The sequence below is a fragment of the Galendromus occidentalis genome, unplaced genomic scaffold, assembly GCF_000255335.2.
Source record: "Galendromus occidentalis unplaced genomic scaffold, Mocc_1.1 scf7180000075740, whole genome shotgun sequence".
Classification (NCBI taxonomy): Eukaryota; Metazoa; Arthropoda; class Arachnida; order Mesostigmata; family Phytoseiidae; genus Galendromus; species Galendromus occidentalis.
The window spans coordinates 21,643-44,412 of NW_003803730.1; the positions used below are offsets into that span (position 1 = coordinate 21,643).

At 52.6% G+C, this 22,770-nt stretch overlaps 3 protein-coding genes across 3 annotated transcripts; 1 reads left to right on the top strand and 2 right to left on the bottom strand.

Moving 5' to 3' along the window:
• Positions 1-229: 229 nt before the first annotated feature.
• Positions 230-8,898, bottom strand: LOC100905894 (zinc finger protein 347-like). The gene is made up of 6 exons (XM_029112753.1): positions 8,863-8,898; positions 8,661-8,724; positions 8,335-8,501; positions 7,803-7,994; positions 6,946-7,329; positions 230-892 (listed from the first exon to the last, which is right to left on the bottom strand). The coding sequence occupies exons 1-6, from the start codon at positions 8,896-8,898 to the stop codon at positions 230-232; spliced, it is 1,506 nt and encodes a 501-aa protein (XP_028968586.1).
• Positions 8,899-14,731: 5,833 nt separating this feature from the next.
• Positions 14,732-17,270, bottom strand: Serinc (serine incorporator TMS1). The gene is made up of 2 exons (XM_003737979.2): positions 17,092-17,270; positions 14,732-16,545 (listed from the first exon to the last, which is right to left on the bottom strand). The coding sequence occupies exon 2, from the start codon at positions 16,542-16,544 to the stop codon at positions 15,237-15,239; it is 1,308 nt and encodes a 435-aa protein (XP_003738027.1). The 5' UTR covers position 16,545; positions 17,092-17,270; the 3' UTR covers positions 14,732-15,236.
• A 1,427-nt stretch (positions 17,271-18,697) lies between these two features.
• Positions 18,698-21,657, top strand: Zyx (lipoma-preferred partner zyxin). Its single transcript, XM_003737978.2, has 8 exons — positions 18,698-18,799; positions 19,430-19,570; positions 19,668-19,805; positions 19,930-20,077; positions 20,182-20,285; positions 20,407-20,511; positions 20,663-20,856; positions 20,998-21,657. The coding sequence occupies exons 1-8, from the start codon at positions 18,767-18,769 to the stop codon at positions 21,230-21,232; spliced, it is 1,098 nt and encodes a 365-aa protein (XP_003738026.1). The 5' UTR covers positions 18,698-18,766; the 3' UTR covers positions 21,233-21,657.
• Positions 21,658-22,770: the final 1,113 nt, after the last annotated feature.

Sequence of the window (22,770 nt, forward strand, 5' to 3'; positions counted from 1 at the left end):
TCGTTCACAGATTTTTCTCTCTCTCTTTCTCGAGTGATTTCTCAACGATGCGTTCTTGAGGTTTTCGGTGGAAGGTGTCGCGAAATTTCTCCGCCCGGAGGTTTCGGTATTCGTTCACAGCCACCTCCTCATCCTGTGGTGGAATCCGATCGGGAAGTTTAGTTCTGCGGGTTCCCAAATCGCTCATCGGCTGAGAAACGTCTCTCACTCAGTGGTTGTTGTTGAATTTCTATTTGTTGAGATGATTCTTCCTCTCGTGCTGCCTACACTTGTCGCTCCGATAGAAAGTAGCCTCACAAAAGGAGCACTTATATGGTTTGTATCCATTGTGCTTGTTCATGTGCGCCCTTAGATGGCTCTCGGTGGTCAGCTGTTTTTCACAAACGGGGCATGGGTAGCGGATGCCTTCATGAATAATGTTCCGATGTCTTTTCAGGTTTCCTTTGCGGTTGAAACTCGCTCCGCAAACATCGCAGTTAAACGGCTTATCACCTGAGTGTGAGGCCTCGTGCTGCTTGAGGTGCCAGTCCTTGTTCGTGGTGTAGTCGCACTGCGAGCAGCGGTAGCGTCCGTCCTTCAGGGGCGTTCGAGGTGGACCAGGCGGCTGGGGTGTGGGACCCGATGGAGCTGAAACAGTGGCCACTGTCGTTGTCACTGGGGGTGGTCCCATCGACGCCATGACGCTAACGCCGTACGCCGCCTGCGGCACGAGGTCCATCTTCTTGAATTCGTCCTGCCCGTGCCCTGGACGAAAAGGCGTTGGAGCGCAAGGTGCGTGTCCCAACAGCGGCTGGGCCGGTTTAAGCGGAAGTATCTCCTGAGAAGCAGCCTGCAGAGCCGGAGTCACAGGACAAGTCATAGACTGCGGTCCTGTCGACGGAAGTAGCCGCATCTGGAAAAGCGGTTGATAAAATCGTTAGATTCCGAATGATTCGAGAACCCGGAGGGGGGACCGGCGTTGGGCGGACGACATACGTCAAACTTCAAATAAAGTGACATCTGAATGCCATCGCGGAACTTTCGTGCGCAAGATTGACACGCTTGCGGCGGACTCAGGTGGATCGGTCGGTGAGAACGTTTCGAGACAAAATTTATTCCAAAATGATGAACTTCCACAAGCTTCCAACTCACAGAGCTCCATGAATCGAACAAAAACATATCAATTCAGAGCTCGGAGGAGCTCTCCGTCTGAAGTCGAGAGAAAATTTCCCCGCTATTGCGAGCGATGAGTCTCCGCACAACGCCCGAGGAACGCACAGCTGCGGGAATGATCACCACAGATTGTGACAGCGGCAAATTTTCATAACAATAACTGCAACTTCTCTGAGTATTTCGAAGCGGTCGAACTAGCAAATGAAACTCGCGTCCCCCAGCTTCCTACCGCTGAGTAGTCACAGTATACCGTGAGCGCCATCTGACGAGAGGTCGCTCCAACTTGGTGATACGATCCAAGTTCAATCTACGACCGTTAGGAGCTAGCGCGTCGCCTGATCGAGCGATTTTGCAGATTTCTCCCGACCGATGGAGCGACGAGAATCGATCTCTCAATTATATTTTCGCGGGAAAACATTGGGTACCGAGCTTGTGACACCTTAGAGAATTACGCTTGGCCCAAGATCGTGAAAGAACGAATCACCACACGCGGGGATTATCGTCGAGAAACAATGGACCAGCTGAGGCGACACGGAGTCGGCAGCGGAAGTTCCAAAGATGATCCGTATAGAGTTATTCGAAAATTACTTATTTACCACTTGACAGTCGTTTATGTCCAGGACAGCAGGGTCCTGGTTTTGAGGCATGTAGAAACTTTGCAGAACCCAAGCCATGGCTTGAGCCGGTCGGTATGCCTCCAGTTCAGACAGCTGCTTTCTTTTCGAATCGATCCCAGCTATGTGAAAATGAACTCAGGGAAGCGGACAAGTCCGAATCAATGAGCCCACCACTGGATGATTCACGGAGATCACTTGCACTTGATGAGGTTCAAATTCTTGTTTCGCCCTACATCGAACTGCTCCTCGAACATCAAAACCGAAACTCAAATGTCAGCCTTCGCACGCACCCCCGAACACGGAATTGCATCGGTTGACGCCGAAAGATCACTGTTTGCACGGGTTCATGAGTGAATTATCCAGAGGAGGAGCACGGTGACGGACCGACGAGGGGAACGGTTCGATTGACGCCGATATTTTCGGGAATAAGTATCATCCGGATGATCACAAGTGAGAATTGTGAGGTGTCTAATCACGACAGAGATCGAGGGGGAACGAGCCCCGAGGTAAGCGCGAAGGATTCGCCTCTGTTTTTGTCCGTCCGTCGGTCGGTCGGTCGTTCCGTCCCTCTGATTGGAAGGGAATTGATCTCCACTTCGGAACTTCACACTGCCAGCTCGGAGCGAGAACCAGAAGACGAGCGGATCGGCTCGATGCTTATTTCCCTCCAGCGCTCGATGTCTGCATGCCTGATGCTACAGAAGGGACGCTATCGGAGAGCGCCGAAAACTCCGAGAGAGGGATCCGTATGTGAGTTTACTTGCTAGGTACATGTCCCAATGCTCAGCACTAAGCTTGCTTGCCGGTCTTTCTGCAGCAGCAGCAGCGGCAGCATTCATGCCTACCCGCCAAGCGAACGAGCTAGGTAGCTCGGTGGCCGTTGATTCAAGCCGCTCTGTGGAGTGCGCACGACGTATTCAGAGACTGAGCGGCTGTCGGCTTAGCGGCATTCGCGCAGCACCTCTTCTGGTTTCCCCATCTGGCCGCCGAGCTCGATAGCTCGACGCTGACTAGCTTCAGTCACCCCACCTAAAGTTCGAGGAGGCCCTCTCGGAGTTTTGTTTAGAACTCTCTGCCAGCCAGCCCGCCAGCCAACTAGATAGCCAGAGTGAACCCACTGACAGACTGAACCAGAGATCACCGCAGCGTGCAAGAGCCCCATGGGATAAGAACCGACCCAAAATATCAGAAAGTCGTCGTCCACGGAAGCCCGAAATCCACTCAAGCACCATGTGCTCAAAGCGACAGCCCGAGGAAACCGCACGCCGGGTGCCCCGTGCCCGGGAACAGGGCCGACGCCGGAACAGTTCTCGCAGCAGGAGTCCACAGGGCTCTGATCGATCTCTTCTCTTCCGCGAGGAGAAGAGAAACTTGGGGTCCTATTGCTCTATCGAAGATGATGAGCTCCGGTTCGAAGTAAGGACGAACTTAATCACAAGCTCACAAGAGCACTACGCCTCCGAGCCATCGGAGCAGGCATACTGGGAAGGCCCCCGAGTAGGTGCGTCAATCGACAAAGGCCACCTGTGGGGTACAGCAGGGATCTAAGGATCGACGATCACTACTTGCCGCGACTTGACGGATGTTGCACTCGGATCGAATCATTCCAGATCCGATCCGAGTCGAGGGCGGACTCGACGGAGCAGGTGCTGTTGTGGTTCTTTGGGTGCTTGAAGATGGAACACCTACGACCGTCTTAGGGATACTCGTAGCCGATGATGTGGATGTTGCAGGACAGACTTCGCTGCCGCCTCGGACGGGACTGCTCTCACTACTGGGGCAGCAGTGGCAGGTACTGCCGCTGCTTGAGGGTAGAAGTTCGTCAGCTGCCGGAGATGGACAGTCCACGAACAATGATAACACGAACAGCTGATAGAGATCCAGAACAGCGCTGTTCCTCGGCAGGGTAGAGTCGCCCCGCTTCCCGTAGTGTCCACAAAAACCAAACTTCGATTCGCCGAACACTTCTCCCAGCCTTCGGACCCGGATTCCTTAAGCTCACGACATGGGGAAGCCGGGACGAGGCGTGAAGACGAAGAACTTAACGAAGCCCACTGAGGTAAGACGTTCAAGTCGGAAGCTTCCCGCGCGTCGTTGTTTATTGGGCTTCTTGGAGCACTCCCGCTCTTATGTTCGAATTCCTAGATGCACGCATGGTCGGCCGCATCCTCCTTCTTCATCCTGCTCCAGAGGTAGAGAGGGAGCAGCAGACGGGGGATATCGTCAAGTTCGCACGCGACACGTTTTTCGATAATCCCTGGAGTGGATTCCAATTGTTTTCAAAGCCGTTTTCCGCTTGTCAAATCGACATGATAGTGAAGTAGGAGTCGAGCGGGCTATCCTTCCCGTTCTCAGAACACGCCGCCTCGAGTGTTTTCCTTTCTCTCTCTTTCTCTCCCATTCATCCACTCACGGCAGCTGCTGCTGTCACTGTGTAGCTTGTTGTTGCTGCTGCTGCTGTTGGTGTTGCAGCTGCAGCCGCCGCTTCGTCTTTCCCTGATGATGTCGGGGAGTTCAGACGGAGGAGACGGAGAGAGGGAGGGAGCGAGCGAGAAGCCTCACCATGGTTCGGGAGAGAAAAGGGAAAAGGCGAGAGAGAACACAGAGAGGGAATGACCGCGGAAGGGAGAAGGAAAAGGAATCGATGGGCGGGGGAAGAGCAGCGGATCAACCGAAGGAATAGCAATGTGCGGATTCTACGATAGCAGCACATTGACATCAGATCATCAGCCAGCTCTTCGCGCCCTCAACACGAACCGAGTCCCGAAGAATATCGCGACTGGGAAAGACTTCCCCCTCTGAACTCAGGTCCGGAGACAGGGCCCAGAGTCTTCTCGCCGCGAATTATTAGGGGAGACTCCCAGGCCGATACCAGGTATTCGCTTCGACACACCTTAAGTAGCAATCGATGGGAAAAGTCGAGATGCAGGAGCGTTCCGCAGGACGAGGCGCTGCGGACTCGCGTTCCCACCTCTGGTCGGAGTATGATCATTGTTGGAGTTATCATTCATCGAAATCAAGATATATACTCCAAGTCGGTTCCGGTGTGACTAATTACTGTCGAATCGTCTCGCATTTTTTTGATTGTATGATTTGGCGGAGCAGACTTGTAGAGTAGAGAGGTCGGAACGGAGACTCGTGGGTCAAATCCGTGTGGCCTACGGGGATCTCACGAGGGAGAAATACCTATCTCGATGGGATTAAATAAATGGGAGAACTCGATCCGGAAACAGAGAGCGCACGCAGAAAGTCCGAGAGAGAGGAATAGGCAGGGGAACGGCAGGGCTATTGACGACGCTGTCAGCAGAGGGAAGGGGGAGGACAATCGCGATATATGTATCCTCAAAAAAAGACGCTGCTGCATCACCGGACGGGCCTCGGGAGATTTTAAGGAGAGCGGAAAGACTTCACGCGAATCGAATCGCGAGAGAGATCGCAAAAACAGACAGAATGAACGAATAAAGTTGGTATTTCCCCTTCGGAGAGTCATGGTACGGAGAGAGGGAAACCGAGAAAACCAAGATACATGGAGGGACGCAATAAGGATGAAGGAGACTTAAGTCGCGGGCTAGCGAGGAAGACTGTAGCGGAAAGGAAGGCAAAACGACAAGGAGGAACAACAGGGGACGCGAATTGAACAAATGGACGGGGAGAAGGACGGCGGCGAGCCTTGTGCCGACGAATGGAGCAGACAGGAAAAAGAGGAGAAAATACAAAGAGAAGAGACGACCGAGTAAGAGAGAGGGGTGAACACCGCTTGTAGCCCTTCAATGATGAAGGAAGGAAAAGAGGGGGAAAGACAGAGGAGAATGCGAAGGAAAAAGACGGCAGAGCTGAGGAACGGACGGAGGACTCAGAAGAGTAGCTGTACTTGCTCCTTCCGTGTTTGGGGGAGGAAGTAAAGGAGGAAAATAAAGGGAGGTGGACCGACAGCAGCTCCTCGAGCGACGTTGCCAGCCGCTGGAGGAGAGACGAGAAAGACACCGCTTGGGAGAGGGGCCACAGAGAACATCAGGATAGCGCTAGAAGGCGTCCGCCAAGAAGAAGAACAAGGAAACGGGTGGCAACGGGCGACAGAACAAAAGGAGGCTGGCCTTATGCCGGGATCCTTCAGTCTCCCTGTCTCGCCGGCTAACTGACGGGAGGAGAACAGGAAGCGAGATGTGAGCGAGTCAAAGCTCGAGAGAAAGAGGGAAGGCGAGTGTAACGAAGCACAATTGGTGCAAAGACGGCGAGCAAAGGGTAGAATGGATTGCAATAGAGAAACGAAGGGAGCAAGGAAGATAGGTGGAAGCACACCCGTCTGCTGGCTCGGCCGCAGGCCTGCCGTTCGGAGAACGATGTTTTCCGCGCGTTCTCGCACAGGAGGCACAACAGGGAGAGAGAGAGAGATGTCGACAGAGATCGGGTTCGGAAGTTGGCGCGTAAAGCAACCTGAGGTGACCAAGACTGGGGGATAGAGCACAATCCATCTCTCGCAAGCCTCGCCGAGGATGGACCACAGCATGATTCGAGCAAGAAGTCGGGAGGAGAAGGCAGGTAGGTTGGTAGACACCTTTATTGTGATGAAGGGGGGGCGCACTGAACGATGAAAAGGAGAAGGATGGTGAATTCATCCACGGGGGTCAGGAATCGGAGGAGGAGAACATGGAGGATAGAGATCCCCGAGCCGAGAAGACCTGACGTATGAGGTCTCATCATATCCTCGCGCCTTGGGAGATCCTACGTCGAACCATTCGAATGGCATACGGTTTCCATGAGCGGAACTCTCGGTATTCAGAATCCGCCTCATGTGCGAATAATATTTTTCCTTTTCCGATTCATCGAGTCATCTATCCGAATTCCTTCACACGGAATACCGCTAATAATCGACCAGTCTTATCACTCTCAGAGGTGCCCACTGGAATACTCGCCATAGTCATGGACGATATCTTAGTCTACCGCAGTGTTTCTCGAGGTGAGGCGCTGGCCCCAACGGTGGGGCCTGGAGAATTTTCTTCACCATAGAAGCCCATGGAAGGTGGGGCACGGTGGGGCGCGAGTTTACACTGAGGTGGGGCCTGGCGAACTATCCTTGAGAAACACTGGTCTACAGAATATTTCGACGAACCCACGTCCTCAATGACATGCAAATGAATTGCTCAGTCTAGGGCCCATCTGACCGGGGTAAACTCACCTCGCGGTAATGTTTGGCCACATGCTTCCTTCGTGCGCAGTCCGAGTGGAACTGTTTTTCGCAAACGGAGCAGGGATACCGGAGTCCAGCGTGAAGGATGGCTTTATGCCGCTGTAGGTTGCCCTTGCGATTGAACGCCTCACCGCAGGAATCGCACACGAAAGGTTTGTCCTGAGAGTGCACTACTCCATGCTGTTTCATGTGGTATTCGTTATTCGTAGAGTAATCGCATTGGCCGCATTTGAATCGGCCGTCCTTGACGCCTTTATGCTGCCGAGGTCGTGAGTCGAAGACGTACTGCAACGAATTACACGATATTTGCAGAAGACACATCGAGGAACGTTTGAGAGAGTCGTTCAGAGAACAGTGAGACGGACAACCAAGCTACGAGAAGAATAATCAGAACAGAATTTCCGAAAACCCTGCACCCACGAGTCCACACCCCCTGAAGAGATATCGAAATTTCGGACGAGCACGGCCGAGAACGTCTCAGCAAAGCCTAAGATGCCATCACTGTCGCGATATCTTAAGCCTCGCCCATTGAAAGCGCCTACGAAGCTCTGATGAAAAACGAAATAGTACTCCTACAGAGAGCGAACACGCAACGAACTCGCTTGAACCCATAATTGAACACGATCAAGAACGATCGGGGTAAGTTTCGCAAGAAGAGTCCTCTCATGCACAAACCAAAAACAGAGGTTATCAACAGTGGTAACGAACTCCAATGCTTTTGTCGGGACAACGCATGCAACGTTCTGCAGGAAAACTCGCATCTGCAGATATTCGAGAGAAGATTTAAGTGAGTCACGTGGAGTCGCGACGAAATTCGAAGATATTAAGATTTTTCCTTCACTTACCTCCCAAGGAGTGCTATGACGATTTACGTGAGCTCGAAGATGCGCCTCAGACGTGAGCTGTTTGCCACACACGGAGCACGCGTAACGGACTCCCTCATGCACGATCATCATGTGTCGTTTGAGGTTGCCTTTCCTGTTAAATCCGCTACCACAATGCTCACATGTGAAATTCTTCTCGTCGGAATGGGATACCTATAATCGGATCAAACAGCAGGCATTAACTTACATGCTATGGGAACCGAGCCAAACGAGAATAAGTTGAATTGAAATCAACCACAACAATAATAACGACGACAACAACAACGACAATAATTTAAGAGCGAACTTTAGCGCATCTACGTCTCAGCACAGCGAACAATGCCACGTCCGGCGGCCCGTCACCCCTGGGAACCGAAACCCTCTGCACTCTTCCGTATTTCTCAACAATCGAATTCCTCGACCCGCAAGAACTCTCGTGACGACGTTCTAACGGCGATATACTCGTGGGATAGTCGAGGGAGAGATTTCTCGATCGCCATGTCGAGGTACTAACCTCATGCTGCCGAAGATGCCAGTCTTTGTTGGTGGCATATGGACAGAGATTGCATTTGAATTTTCCATCACGTACTCCCCCACGTTTCGGTGATTTCTTCGTGAAACTTCCCGCGCCCCCATTATCGTTAGCGCCCGGACCATTACCGGCCGCGCCGCCTCCTCCCCCTCCTCCGAAGGGGTCCTGTTGATTATTTGGTTGCTGCTCCTGCCCCGGCTGTTGTTGTTGCTGCTGCTGTTGCTGTTGTTGTGGCGGCTGCTGCTGTTGTTGTTGCGGGGGCTGCTGTTGTTGTGGTGGTGGGGGTGGTTGCGGCTGCTGGGGCAAACCGGGAGGTGTTGCTAGGGGTATTGATGGACTTCCCTGCCCCGACGACGGCGGGATAATCATCATCTACGAAGGATATAAATGATGATTCTAGTACGGGCGAGGCATCAGCTTTGATTGCTGATGAATGAGTTTCGATGAATAACTGATAAATGAGAGAATATTTGATCTATTCCGGGTATTTCGACCGAGGAATGAACTCACATGGGGGTATATCCCTTGCACTATCCAAGACGACATCTTAGAGCTCAGTGGATCGTCACTATGAGATCAAAACCTGATACTGTAGGCTGAAAAGACGTGGAATGGATTCATTACTACCTCGCTGGAATACGCCTGCGCAAGGGTTCGAAAGTCATGATACGCTCCCGGAGACCGCAACTCAGGCTGCTCGAGGCGAGACAAATCGCTTCCTTCCATAATTATTTCTGTCTGGAAATTCACCCGTACAGAGCCAGGTAACTGTCCGTGTCGCAAGGGAGGAAAGACCGCGAAGACCATTCCAGAACCAAGTTCTATGGCGTAGAGAAGTTTCAGAGAGAGAGTGAGCGAGCCAGCAAGCCAGCCGGGAGAACCGGCTGTGACAGAAGGACTAAGTCCCCCGAGCTAAGGAAACAAGAATGAGAAATAGAGGAAAACTAAGAGGACAGGTCTGGAGTCGCAGGAGCGAGAAGAAGAGATCTAGAGGGAAGGAGCGATGAGCTAGCCACCTACTCGACCAGACAGCCAGCGACGCGAGCTAGCGAGTAAGAGAGCCAAAATGTAATAAGAAGAAAGAGCGGGAGTAAGCTGAGCGAGAAGACGGAGGAGAAGATCAACACGAAGAGAGAATGAAAGAGTGGGATGGAAGGGACAATGTACCGCTCGGAGAAGATAGAGAGGCCTCTTCTCGTTTGGTTGGCTTCTCCTCGCCGTCACTTTTTCTTGCCCCCAAAGTTTTTCAAGTAAGCTTTTCTTGAAATCCCGGCTCGAATTCGGGCTGCAAGCCCTGGCCCGATTGCTCTCCGATGTCGAGAGGATAAGCGTCGCGGAAATCGAAGCGCCGAATTTGTTTCGGGCACCAAGATTTCACAGCCCGTTTTGATGTATCCTTCTCCATTCTCAAAATATTACTAGCTGCTCGTGTCGACGGAACGCAGTAATGCACCGAGTCAATCCCGGCTAACAAGCAATTGTATCCGTTCCAAACGTGTCAGCGATCAACATCGGCCCGTGTATGGCGGAAACAACTGTGTATCTCTTCTCTCTCTCGTCATAGCGCTTTCCATCGAGTTCGCCAACAGATCGAGCTCGGGTGCGCGGAAGAGTAGAATCGCGCGCGAAAGAAGCTCGGATGCCGAAAACCGGCGACGACCAGCATATGAGAATGGCCCATTTGATGAAGCTTCTTCGAGAATCATAGGTTCAGTTGCGGAGGAGACCTATCCCAGTGGGAGGACAGAAAGGGAAACTCTTCGAAAGTTTCTTCGCTTATTTGGCCGCGCGGGTTTGAACTCCGCTCGCTCATCCAGGCGACGACAGCGTAATATCGACACTAAGCATGCAAACCAGCCAGCGCTTACAGCACAGGGGAAGCCGGCGGCCGCACCATGCGTCGCTCGTACTCAGCTGCTCACTGTTCTCCGCTCATTTTCTCTTTCTCTCTCGCTCTCCGCTCATTTTCTCTTTCTCTCTCGCTTCCCGCTCATTTTCTCTTTCTCTCTCGCTCCCTGCTCATTTTCTCTTTCTCTCTCGCTTCGCCCCATGGTGGGTGCTCGTTCGCTCACGGCCGACGCTCATTTTCTCTTGCTCTCCCGCTCGGTGCTCATTCTCTCTTTCTCTCTCGCTCCGGACTCTTTTCTCTTTCTCTCTCACTCATTTTTCCTGCTGAGCCTTCGTGCACTCTTAGCCGGCGCTCATTTTCTCTCGCTCTCTCCTCGGCGCTCATTTTTCGCCTGCTCTCTCGCTCGTCCCTTCTCGCGCTCTCTCGCAGTTTCTCATCCGCCCGCCAGTCAGCCCGTCCGCCCGCCCGCTCGCTCACTCACTCTAACCAGAATAGCGTAGTGGAGTCATGCAGTAGCAGCACAAGCAGCGAGTCTGCCAGCCAGCGACAAAACGAGTGAGCTGGAGAAGCGAGAGATAGAGAGCACGGGGAAACGGGAATGACTGCACGAGCGAATATACTCCGGACTAAGGCCGACATGAAGAGGAAATACTGTGCTTGACAGCGAAGTATCGACCGGAAATCCTCGCAAACCTCTGTTCCCAAGCGTGGAATTCCGATCGGAGTGCACGCTCTCCATACTGGAGAAAATTATTATGCTCCAGAGCATCTTCGGATTCCGGCTAACTCGACTACTGAGGTGATTGGGAGAAGCCTCAGGAAGCCATAATCAGGAAGCTCATGAAGTCCGGTCGCCCGAGCTCCTTGCCTAGCTTCTGGCTCTGCTTCTTCTGTCGCTCAAGTTTGCCTCCAGTTGGCAACATCGGATAGAAAATGTAAACACGCACCAAGCAGGACGATGCAGAGAGCTGCTGCGGCTGATGCTGCCACAGCATCACACTCCCGGCTCGCTCAATCACGCACGCCTTCGCGCGAGAAGGAAATTGGCAGGGAATCCATTTGATAAATGGTAAAGTTAATTTCAGCCGATGACTTCACGAAGCTGGACTTGGAGTGCGCTACTCCGTCGCTCGAGCTTCCCAGTACTTGAAGAGTGCGGTGAACCAGTGAGCAAAGGTGCAGACTGAGCGAAGGAGACTATAAACAAGACCGTGTACGAGCCCGACTATCTAACAGATATCCGGACAAAACTTCGAGGGAACTTACGTTGGAAGCCTCGGATCCCTACTTAGTCGTGGGCCGGGCCTGGGAGTTCGTCTCCGAGTTTTTTCCTTTATGCTTTCGTGTCCTTCCTCCCTACTTGATGTGCTAGTTATTTCCCGTGCTGTCGATGCCGCACTTCTGCTTCCTTCAGAATCCTGCGCTGATATAGCCAGGAGTCGGGTCTAGACGACAGTAGAGGAGACGAGCTTCGAGCTCACCAGGCGGCTGGTTGGCTAGCTAGTTCTTCCGTCCGTATCCCCGTCTGTCAGAGTGTGAGGAAGAGCGACTGTAGCGTAGACGGAGAAACCGTGAGAAATCTGCTACTACTCTGGTCGTTTGCTTGTCTGTTTATCTGTAGCTCAACCCGTTGGACTCGTTGCGTGTCCACAGGCCGATGCGACCGTCCAGTCGAGATCTCGCGCGAGGTCGACGATGACCACGAGCGGCTCGCGCTTCCACTCGCGCACTTCTTCACTGGCGCACATCCACACAAAGTCGATAATGTAGGAAGTTGACGACGAACACGGCAACACCGGAGGCGAAGGCAGCTTCAGCAGGCGGCGAGGAAACGGTGATTTACCCTCTGAGGATCAGTGGACAGAGCGGACTCACCACCGGTTGCTTCCAGACTCGGTGCTCCAGCCGCAACCTCTTCAGGGGTTTTTCTCGCGCTTTTCCGGGAGTCTGCAAGCCCGTTTCCCGTTTTCGGTGGTACGACTGGTTGACCGTTCGATGCGCGGACCAGCTGCCCAGGCGACCGGTCCTCGATTAAGTTAGCGACCCACCCCGGAACTTATTTTCGAACACGTTCGTGAGCCGGCCGCGAGGCCGGCCTGTTGGTCAGTGCGCCAGTTAGGTTGGCAGTTGGTCTGTCTGCTAGAATGCTGGGAGAAGACCCGTCGGAACGTTCGTTTCCAACGGATTTTCAACGAGCGAAGGAATCGACCAACTTACTAAGTGACCAACCAACCAATAAGCCACGGTGAGATATTCGGTTTGATCGCCAGTTCGTCAGTCGCTGGCTAGTCAGCCAGCCGAGCGCCAGCGACGGCCAGCTCCTTCACTCGCTTCTCTTCCTCGATGTAAACGACGACGGTGGCGGCAGCAGCAGCACCACCGACGACGACAACGAAGCCGTGCTGCTGTTACTACAGTCGCCGACGACGACGAGGACGGTGATGATGTTGTTGCGGCTTGTACTGCACTTTCCGTTGTTGCACGAGGGCCGACTCGGTGTACAGATGCGGCGGCGAATCTACGGTGTTGGCGAATGTTACTTCAACAACGAATGCCGCTACGATGGACAACAACGACGACGGGCAGACCACAAGGCACGAGCGAGCGCTACCTCCAGCCGAAGTTATTGGTGCTGCCGCTGCTGCTGCTAGTCGTTGTTTTATTCGAACAATCGAGGAGGATCACCTCCGATTATTGAGAGAGAAAAGTTCTGGAAACAGCGGCAACACCAACTGCGAATTTTGGGGGGGCTTACTTGGTATTTGTTCGTTGTTCTGCTTGCCTTCTTGCTCACCACCACTCACTCGCTCTGTGTGTGAGCTGCTGCCGATGCCGCTCGCTGGTTTGCCTGGTCGCCGCCGCTCGCTCGCTCGCTGGCTGCCAGCTAGAGAGAGAGGTACGACGACGCGAGGGAGGAGAGGCCGGAGCGAGAGAGAGAACGAGAAAGGGCGAGAGAACACCAGGCAGCGGCGAGAGAGAGGGAGGATAGTGTCGGCGACGACGTCGACGACAACAACAACAAGCACCACCAACACACCATGCACACCACCACAGAAGAGAAGTGGCGGCGGTGGCGCGCCAGCGAGAGAGAGAGAGGGATAATGAGCGAGAGAGGAGGAGCGCGTGTATAAGCAGGAGAAACAACTACGAAGAGCGGTGGAGAAATATATTCTCTAACCAGCAGTCAAGCTCCCTGAACTGGAGGGACCGAGAGAAAGAGAGAGAGGAAAGAGGGATATTGAGCTCTGTCGGGTCCGACTCCAAGGGAGGGGCGGCTGAGCGGGCAGGCGGGCGGGAGCAAACGGGAACTCGGAAGAACCGGAAGCGCAAAAGCGAGAGTTGTGAGGCAGGGAGCGGCGGGGCAGAGCGTGGCGTGCGCTCGAGGAAAGGAGACGAGAAAGCGCGAGAAGGGCACGATGCCGACGAAGACGGAGCGACGCTGGAGGACGAACGGGTTGGGACACCAACGGGAGGAAGACGAGAGGGAGAAACACAGGGATGGGCTGAGAGAGAGACTACCGAGGGCTCTGGGAGGGGGAGCGTCAAAAGAGTGAGTGTTCAGAGAGTGAAGTTCGCGCTGGAGGGAGAGCGGTACACAGAGAGCTCCAGTAATCTCCTCAATCGACTCGTCGGGGGGAACGGAGGGCGGGAGGGAGGGAGAAAAAAGAGCAAAAGTTTTCTGGTCAGTGTCTCCTGCGACACTCTTGAGGGCTTCTACGAGCAGCCTCTTACAACGGGGCACCACCCCACCAACGTCGGAGGAAGCACTTCAGAGTAGAAGACACCTCTCCGGAAGAGAGATTGGCTTTCCCGGAGTGGCATCGCATCGGGTTCAATTTCATCTGTCTCGCACTGGACCGGGCGCATTAAACAGCCGATCCTCGGCCAGACCGCGTTCCCTCGAGCCGGGAGCGAGACCTGAATTTCCCGCTCCTTCGCAAATGTGACGCTCCGACCCTGCTGTGTTGCTTGCGGGGTTGGTCTCCGCTCGCAGCCGTATCCTGAAGCAAAAGAAGAACGGGAGGTCTGGAGAACTTGAGGACGGAATGAACGGCTGACAAGGGTATCGAGTGTCTTTGAGAGGGACCGCTCGACTCTATGATGTGATATCATAATATGCAGTCACTCGGCTTCGATCCTCTTGGGTACATTTCCTCTGTGTACCTGGGACATCAAAACTTGGCTTAGTGATCCAGTCCGAAAAAGTTTGGGGACCGCTTGACTCCATCGCATGCAGAGCACACCGAGCTCAGGTTTTCGGCGGTGTGGCCTCGCTGTCATGATCCGAGGTAGAGCATCGATCCGTCTCTGTAGCGGAATGGAATCGATCCCACTCTCCATTTCTTCTAATTGGTTGTCTTCGGGATCTACATATTTGGCCCATATCTGTGGGCCATGCGGAGTAGCACGTTTGAGCGGAGTTCTTCCCGTAGCGTACACAAGATTCCTTCGTGAGGAGGAGGGGAAGTTCCAAGCCTTCCCCCTTATATACAACTTAACCATACCATGGACAGAACAAGTCTTGGGAAGGATCTGCACTTTCTGGCGCAGAAGATGCTAGAGCAAACGAGTTCATTTATTTTCCATTCTCGAATTCCGCCACACAGTCAGTAAGTGTACACATATTCCAGGGAACTAAGCAAGAGAAATACTGTCCCAGCTATGTCGCTAGCCTCCTTGCGGGTGCGGGTACACACGCGTCAAACGTGCGCGAGAACGCCGAACCAGAACGGAGCATCAGGGGAAACAGGAGGGCTTCGCACACATGTGACTTGAGCGAAGACGCTGTGTCGCGAATTCAATGATGAAGGAAGTGCGATGAATGCGTGATTTCGAGTCGATCGGCGCGTCTCGAAAAATGTACAAATTATTCAGATCGAATAAAGCTCGTGACGTCCTTGCGTAGGAATAGGCGCAACATTCTCGCGCCATGAGTAGGATGGCTCTCGAATCATTCCTCCTCTTCTCCCGCCTCGGCAGGAGATGGTCATCGATCCTAAGTTCCCATGCCGTTGTTAAGATCGATCAATGAGAATTAGAACTCTCGATCGGGGAACACGGCTGGTGCTACCAGCGTCCAGGAGTAGAGAGCTGCGCAGACCCATGAGGAAATGATTTTGACCCACATAGATCCACGATTCTCAACGAAACTGCCAGTTTTCGTGGCATCGCCGGGTTGGTACCAGTTGGTCAGGGTCATCATGACGTAGAGCGTGGCCAAAGCGAACATGAAGTGGAAGAAGGACCACGAGTACGCGACCCCGTTTTCTTCGTTGTCCCAGACCTTGGTAGTTTCCTCATGGACAGCCCCGCTCTGAACTCCCGCCTCGGCATCGTTAGAGTCATTGACACCGGTGAGCTTCCCGACTTGGGTATTCGACGAGTTTCTGATCGATGAATAGAGAACACAAGCCGCGAACAGGATCAGAGAGACGATGCTCTGAAGATCGAGTTTGCTCTTGTTCTCTCCAACGAGGGACTCCGGCAGGCACTTGGTATCACCGGAATTCGTGAGCGCCGACCACGTGAGGTACATGATGTAGAGGCTCACCGCGCTCGACTGTAGCAATCCGGATGTCGGCATGTGTTCCTGGACGATGGGGAGCACCGAGATCACGGAAAAGATGGCGCATAGAATGAGGTTGAAGCTTAAGAAGAACTTCTGGAGTCCACAACCGTCGGAAACTGTGTAGTAGGTGAAGCACAGCGAAACAGTGGTGATCGCCACGGCATACATTCCGATGGTGGCTGAGAACAGAGCACAGTACCAGCCGCGCGAGCCGTTGTTCTCGTATTCGGACACCCAAGCTCCGGCCCAGCCGTGGGCGAAGTCGATGATGAGAATGAGCTGGATCAGGATGAAGAGCGCCGCTCCGACCATGCCGAAGTACATCCACACTTCACCGAATGTACGTCCGTCGCCCATGAAGAACGACGCCACCATGAGACCGACCAGGAGCACGTATTTCAGTCCCCAGAAACCGTTCTGTATGCCCGCTCTCCCGTCGTTCGACGTTCTGACACCTATCATCATGACGCACATCACGATGAAGAAGATGGTCAGCGCGAACATGATGCGGTAAACTGCGAGATAGCCGACTACTTCCTGACAGATCTTTGAGGCGGTGCAGAGATTTGGAATTTTTTGTAAGGTTTCAGCCAACGACGGGGATAGCATGATGGCAGCAACGACGGTCGTCACGACCAACATCAAGGCGTACATGATGCGAGTAGAGGTCGAGTTCCTGCATGACGGGCACGCGGAGCAGCACAGCGAACACGCCGCCGATCCGCAACAGCACGCCATCTGAGCGGCCGAGCAGAGCCCGAGGACAGCTCCCATCCTGCAATATGGAACACGGGTCGGTTATTGGATTTGAATCGCGAGGGATCTCAGGGGAGTGAGTCATCTAACGCGAGCTAATCTCGGGAACGATCCAATGAGTCAGTTGGAAGAAAATCGTAACGGGGCGAGCGATGCTTAATGTTCAATTGACTGCGACAGTCACCGCCAGGATGGTCACTGGTTGAGAACGTAGACGGGACCTCAGCAACCGGGCCTACGTCTAGAACTGTGAAAACACCGATTCGGCTCTCCATGGAACATTACTCGATTCACGATCGAAATTCTTGAAAAGAGGATAAAGGCTTGTGCGGTATGTCGCTGCCTAACACCTTATCTCGGACGTAGGAAGTCCGCCGTCGACGCATAGCAACCAAAAATAGGACAAAGAAATTCGTCGTAGTTGCAATTCCGAAATCGATAGCTTTTTAGCTCCAACGAAGTGAAGTCATTCGTCAACGATCAGGACTACGAACTACGCTTCAGCCGCAAAGCCGAGAACAGCTGATGAATACCGTCGGATCCAAATCCGTCGATAGTCACTAACCTGAAGAATTAGGTTATTGGCGTTTCCTCTGGAAGTTTGATGAAAGATTACAGAACTCCTCGAACTTTTCCTCGGCAAAGGATAATCGAGACCGAAAGAAACGAAATCGCGATTCCCTCTGTCGTAGCTCTACACAACACCACCGAGCTCTCCAACGGTAGTCCCAAAGCTCAATGGGAGGAGCCTAACAACGATGGCGGTGAGAAGACGGTTCTCGTCGTTGTGGCGGGAAACTTTGAAAGTCCATAAAAAAACTTGGAACTTGAGAACCATGCGGACGAGTTCCGAGCTGAATGCCGTCGGATCGTCTGATTAGGAGTTGTTCATCTGCGCTACGCCTGCAGGGTCTGTCTTCCAGTAGATAAGAGCATATGCAGCCATAGAAGTTCGATTCCGGTCTCTCATCGGGGCACCCGGCCGCGACCACGCGGATGGAGGGACATCGCATCACAGTAGGCCAGGGACCCGTGATGTGATCTAGAGCCTGAACCATGAGAGCCAGATGAATCATTCACCCACCAAGATCTCACGAAGTCACCCTTCTACTGAAGTGTTTGACCGCCGTCCGAGGACTCTTGCGCGACCCATTTATTGTCGTCGAGGAGGCTGAAAAAGGAATGAAAATGAACAAGAAATTCGGCTCATACGCTTGAACGGCCAGAATATCGGAAATCAACTTTTGGGGCAACAGACCTTGCTCACCTGAGACCCAAAGAGAACTCTCAGTGAGACATTCTTGATTCTTGATCTCTTTGGAATTCCGCGCCATCGGTTAATCGAGTCGTTCGGAAGAATTTCTTCCGAGGGAACGACGCGACGTGGTGATGAGCTCCCGCTTGGTCCTCACTGTACTCGTCTACGGGAGGCACTGTTCAGCGCTCGGGCATCTAGTAATGCAGCACCGGCGTTCGCGGCACACATCGTCGTTCGAGCGTCGCTTGCACTCTCCGACGACGAGCCTTCGTCGTATCATTCTGAACCGATGGACCATTCGAAATTCCTACACGTATCACATGTCGACTATTCAGACTTGACTCAGTTCAAGCGCTTTTTCGTCACCACACGGGATCGAATTTTGGCGTAAACTGATTGTGAGCCTTACGTGAATGCGGGAGAAGGAGGGAGTCTGCTTTTTTCGAGGTGCTTGCCGGAAGCGACTGGGACAACCACGAGAGGTGAGGCCTGAGGCCATGCGCTTCCGACTCATGGAGCGGACTCTGAGAGCTTGCATGCGCAAGAATTCCATGAAGCGAATAACACTAGCATCGAGTGATGTTCCTCCGCTACTACTCGGCCCAGTCCTGTCGGCATTTGAACTTTCGCGCCTCTCCCTGTATCTCCAAATAAACACAGATGAAGCAGGTCTTCGTGAAGAGAGAGAGAGTGAGGTGGAGACAGCGAGACTGCTGCCCGAGTCCGCCGCAAACATCTGACTCGCGGGAGCGATCTGTTATTTAATGTTTGTTCTGCCCCAAAAATGACGAGCAGTTCACTCCAATAATCGGATCTCTCGGAACTGGCAGAGGAGGGCGGTAAGTGGAATGTGGAGAGGTTGCTCCAGGAATTTCCGTGAAGCGCTTAGCGATGTGAGCTGACTACTGATGTCAGTGGCGAAGGCCGCCTCTGTGCAAGTTGTCCGCTCGGGAGTACTCACGTGTACTTCTAAATAACGTGCATGGCGTATCGGTGGAAGCGCACAGGCGTTAATGTGAGCTCACGACTTTCTCCTCGCTTCATCTTTCGACGGTACCTCTGAGAACCACCTTCCACTCCTCCTGATGGTGCACAGAGCATACATGTTCACCTTCTCTAGCGAGTCCTTGTAGTGGTCTAGCGGTTCACCTAGATGTCACTAGGTATGTTCCGCGTCGAGAGTGACGCGAGTCTCTCGAGAGAAGTCCTTGCAGCCCAAAGAACCGGAATTGCTTCCGGCTCCGGAGGATTTCTTCCAGAAAATTTTCCGAGCCTCTCCACGGAAATAAGTTTTCTCACGCAATAAATGAGCCTCCGGAATTCGATCTTGCGAGTTTTTCCCAGATGCCATATACGCGGGACCATACTCTGTACCTCGCAAATTGAGTTCTGTTCGGGTCTCGGGGACATCCCGCCGTACCTCCCAGTTATCGGGAAGCGCTGCCATCGAACTTTGTAACGACCGCACGGCTATATTCCGGGCACTCCGTGATTTAGTGCGTATGTCACTGTTCCATCTTCTGCTTCACGCACCAGCTGACGAGCCGAATCACATGCACTAGTTCCTCGGGTTCGACAAGTCATGCAGAATCATAAAGATAAGGCTCCTAGGCTGCAAGCTCAAAGCACTCATTTCTCGTTACAGATGGCGTACACGGATGATCTGCTGGAGAAGACCCTCGAAGAGCTCGAGAGATTGTCGACGGCCCCCTCGCCGAGAGCTCTCTTCGAAGATGAAGTTTACGCCAACAAAAACGTCAACGCACCCCGCCCAGTCATGTACAAAGTGAGCTCGAGAACGCATATCCCTTATCCTATGTGAAAAATTCATCAGTTCAGGTAGGATGTGAGTTCTACAATAGTCCGAAATCGCTTCGCTTCAGCCAATGCCGCCGATACCGAAAGAGGACCACATGTCCTTATATTCGAATGGGAGAATCTCCAGGCCTTCAGCAGATAGTCGAGCGTCAAATCCACCTCCTCCACCCGCGCCCTCGTCCGTCAAAGATTACGAAGTACAGGTTCGACTCCGCTTCCTGTTTCTTAGGCTTCTCACGTCTCAAAATATTGACATTTTCACTCTATTACTGTAGCTGAGAGCTTTCTCGATGGGAGAGCTCATTCTCATTAGATGACTCCTTGCAGAGCGATACTGGAAGTATCTACGAGCCCCTCAGGCCTCGCGCTCCTAGTCAGCTCAGTGGATATTCGGGATGTAGCAGCGCGTATTCGGGATCATCGTATTCGAACAACTCTAGCTTCAGAGGGTCTTCGTCTTTCAGCGATTACTATGGTGGGTTCCCAAATCGGGCGGGATAATGTGCTCTCTACCATCCACTTCCTATGAATTTCTCCTCCTAAGCTCGCAGTCTACATACATGATGTGTTCATTCGCAGAAGAAGAGTTGGGCGGTCCGGAAGAGAGTTTCCCCATTGGCTCTTGTGTGGTGTGCCATGAAGACGTCATGAATGATGGGTCCGGATGCAGCGCAATGGATAAAGTGGGTGATCGCACATGGGTCCATTCCTCGATGGAGGATCGTATTCCCATGGGAGAATCAGATACCAGAGTCTTTTGAAGACTTAACTATTGGGGAAACGAAGCATCAATCATTCTTGCAGGTTTATCACATCGCTTGTTTCAAGTGTCATGTCTGTAAGGTAGATCTTCAGGGAAGGCCGTTCTTCGCGGTCCACGGGGAGCCGTACTGCGAAGAGGATTATTTGGTGAGTCTTATCGTTCAGCGTTAGAGCTCGCTCCAGAATGCCTCCGAGGGATACCCGGTCAAGAACGTTCCTTCAGGAGTTTCCCGAGTTCGAAGTCGTCCCACCTTACGGAGAGACAAGCGAAGACCTTCATCTCGAACATTTTTTTCAGGACACACTGGAGAAGTGCAGCAAATGCCAAAAACCAATTTTGGATCGTATCCTTCGAGCAACAGGCAAACCCTATCATCCGGCGTGCTTCACATGTTCCGCATGTGGGAATGCTCTGGACGGTATTCCTTTCACGGTCGATGCAGCGAACAACATATACTGTATACCAGACTTCCACAAAAAGTTCGCTCCCAGGTCAGTGCTCGTCTCATTGGTCGAGATGTGTGATCTTACGTTAGATGAGTCGTTAGACTTCCCCAGATTCCACCAATCCAAGTCCCTTGAGCCCTCCTTCCCCTATTTCCGGTCTCCTCTACCAATTGGAGGATATTGCAGATGCTGCGTGTGCAAGGAGCCGATTATGCCTCAGGGAAAAGGAGAAACTGTGCGGATCGTGGCTCTGGACAGATCGTTCCACGTGAACTGCTACAAATGCGAGGACTGTGGACTCGTCCTCGGCAAAGAGAACGGTTGCTATCCTCTGGATGAGCACATACTGTGCAGAGATTGCAACGCTCGACGTGTTCAACGTCTCACTCAAAACCCCGGCGGACTAGTCACCGAGTTGTGAGTTGAGCGCGCACAGATATTTAAACGAAGCTCTAAGCGGGTCTTCATGATCACATCTAAGCGTATCTTCGGAGTCCCCCTCTGTGCGACGGATCGCGTCGACGGATAAGTGGATCATCTGGAGCTTACCATAACACGAAGCCGTAAACAATACCTGTCGAGGTTCTCCTGCTGAGAGGGTAGAACTTTTGTAATCTCCCTCGGCGAGGCCAGGCTCCGATTCGCGCCGAGTCTTTCTCTACCTAAATATTTATCCGGCTCTACTCTCCGAACTGAGGTTCTCTAGAGAGAGAGCGCCGTATGAACATCCACCGATCAACGACACAGCTAGTCATTCACGTGCATTAAAATGTGGAGTGCTCCGTAATATTTCTAACCATGGAGAAACATGATATCTTGTGGAAATAAAGGCTGTAGGGAATTGATGTGTGAAAAATGGCGTCATTGGATTCGAGACAACACCATGAGCCGCTGTAATGAGAGGAGAAATCAACATGAGGGGGTCGACTATTAAGACCACCGAGGAGGGCTGTTCGAATTGTTTTGGCTGTCGAACATTTGCATCGCTCTCCGAAATCCCTCGCTTCACCGTGGGACCAAGGTGGAGTCTCATATCGCCCCTTCCCATGCTGTCGCCCCCCGACTCCTCAGTGAATGAATACACAATTAATTATTAATTGTAGTATATTCGGACATTTCGCTTGACTTAAGCATTACATTTATCCTTTCTCACCATAATATTTGAATTCGTCTGTGTGACCCACACGACCCGGCGCTCACTTCCCATCCCGTATGTCGAAAAATCCGATTGCTTGCGAGCGCAATTCATCTATCATCGAGTGATAGATCGATATACACACAAGTTAACAACTCCGGAGCTAACAAGCTGCTTATATCCACATCACCATCCCTCTCGACTTAACAATTCTTAAACCCGTGCCAGAAACCAGAAACTGCACACCTCATCGTACCTGGGCATGATCATTTTCTACATGTTTAAGCATGCTAGAGGGATTCAGACATACATAGGAACAAGAATCGCAGGCAAGCTCGCGCTCCCTGATCTCACTCGCTCTCAGGCCAAAGGTTCTTGTAGTCGAGGGTTTCTTCATGATATCCTTCAGAGCGATAACGGGCACCGCCAGCGTCTCCGAATTCCCGTCTCGGTAAGCTGACCAGACCAGAGAATCTTTGAAAGCCTCCAAAAGCTTCGAAACTGAACCGGAGGGAGGCTTTCTCCGGCTAGCGGCGACGGCGCCACTCGCGTCTATTCCTGATGCTTTTTCCTTCGTGGTTTCCTCTGGATTTTGAGATTCCTCCTCACCGTCCGACGGCTCTTGCACAGATTCCCCCGCGGCTGCTGCCTCCTTAGTTTCGACAAGCTCATTCTTTGGTGCTTCGTCCGGCAATTCCTCAATATCAGCACTTGCTTGCGACAGGAGCTCGTCAAATATTCCAACAATAACTTTCAAGCGACCGTCATCAACCTTCCTCAGGGTCTTCCTCTCGAGTGCGCGGGACACTTGAAGAATTTTCGAG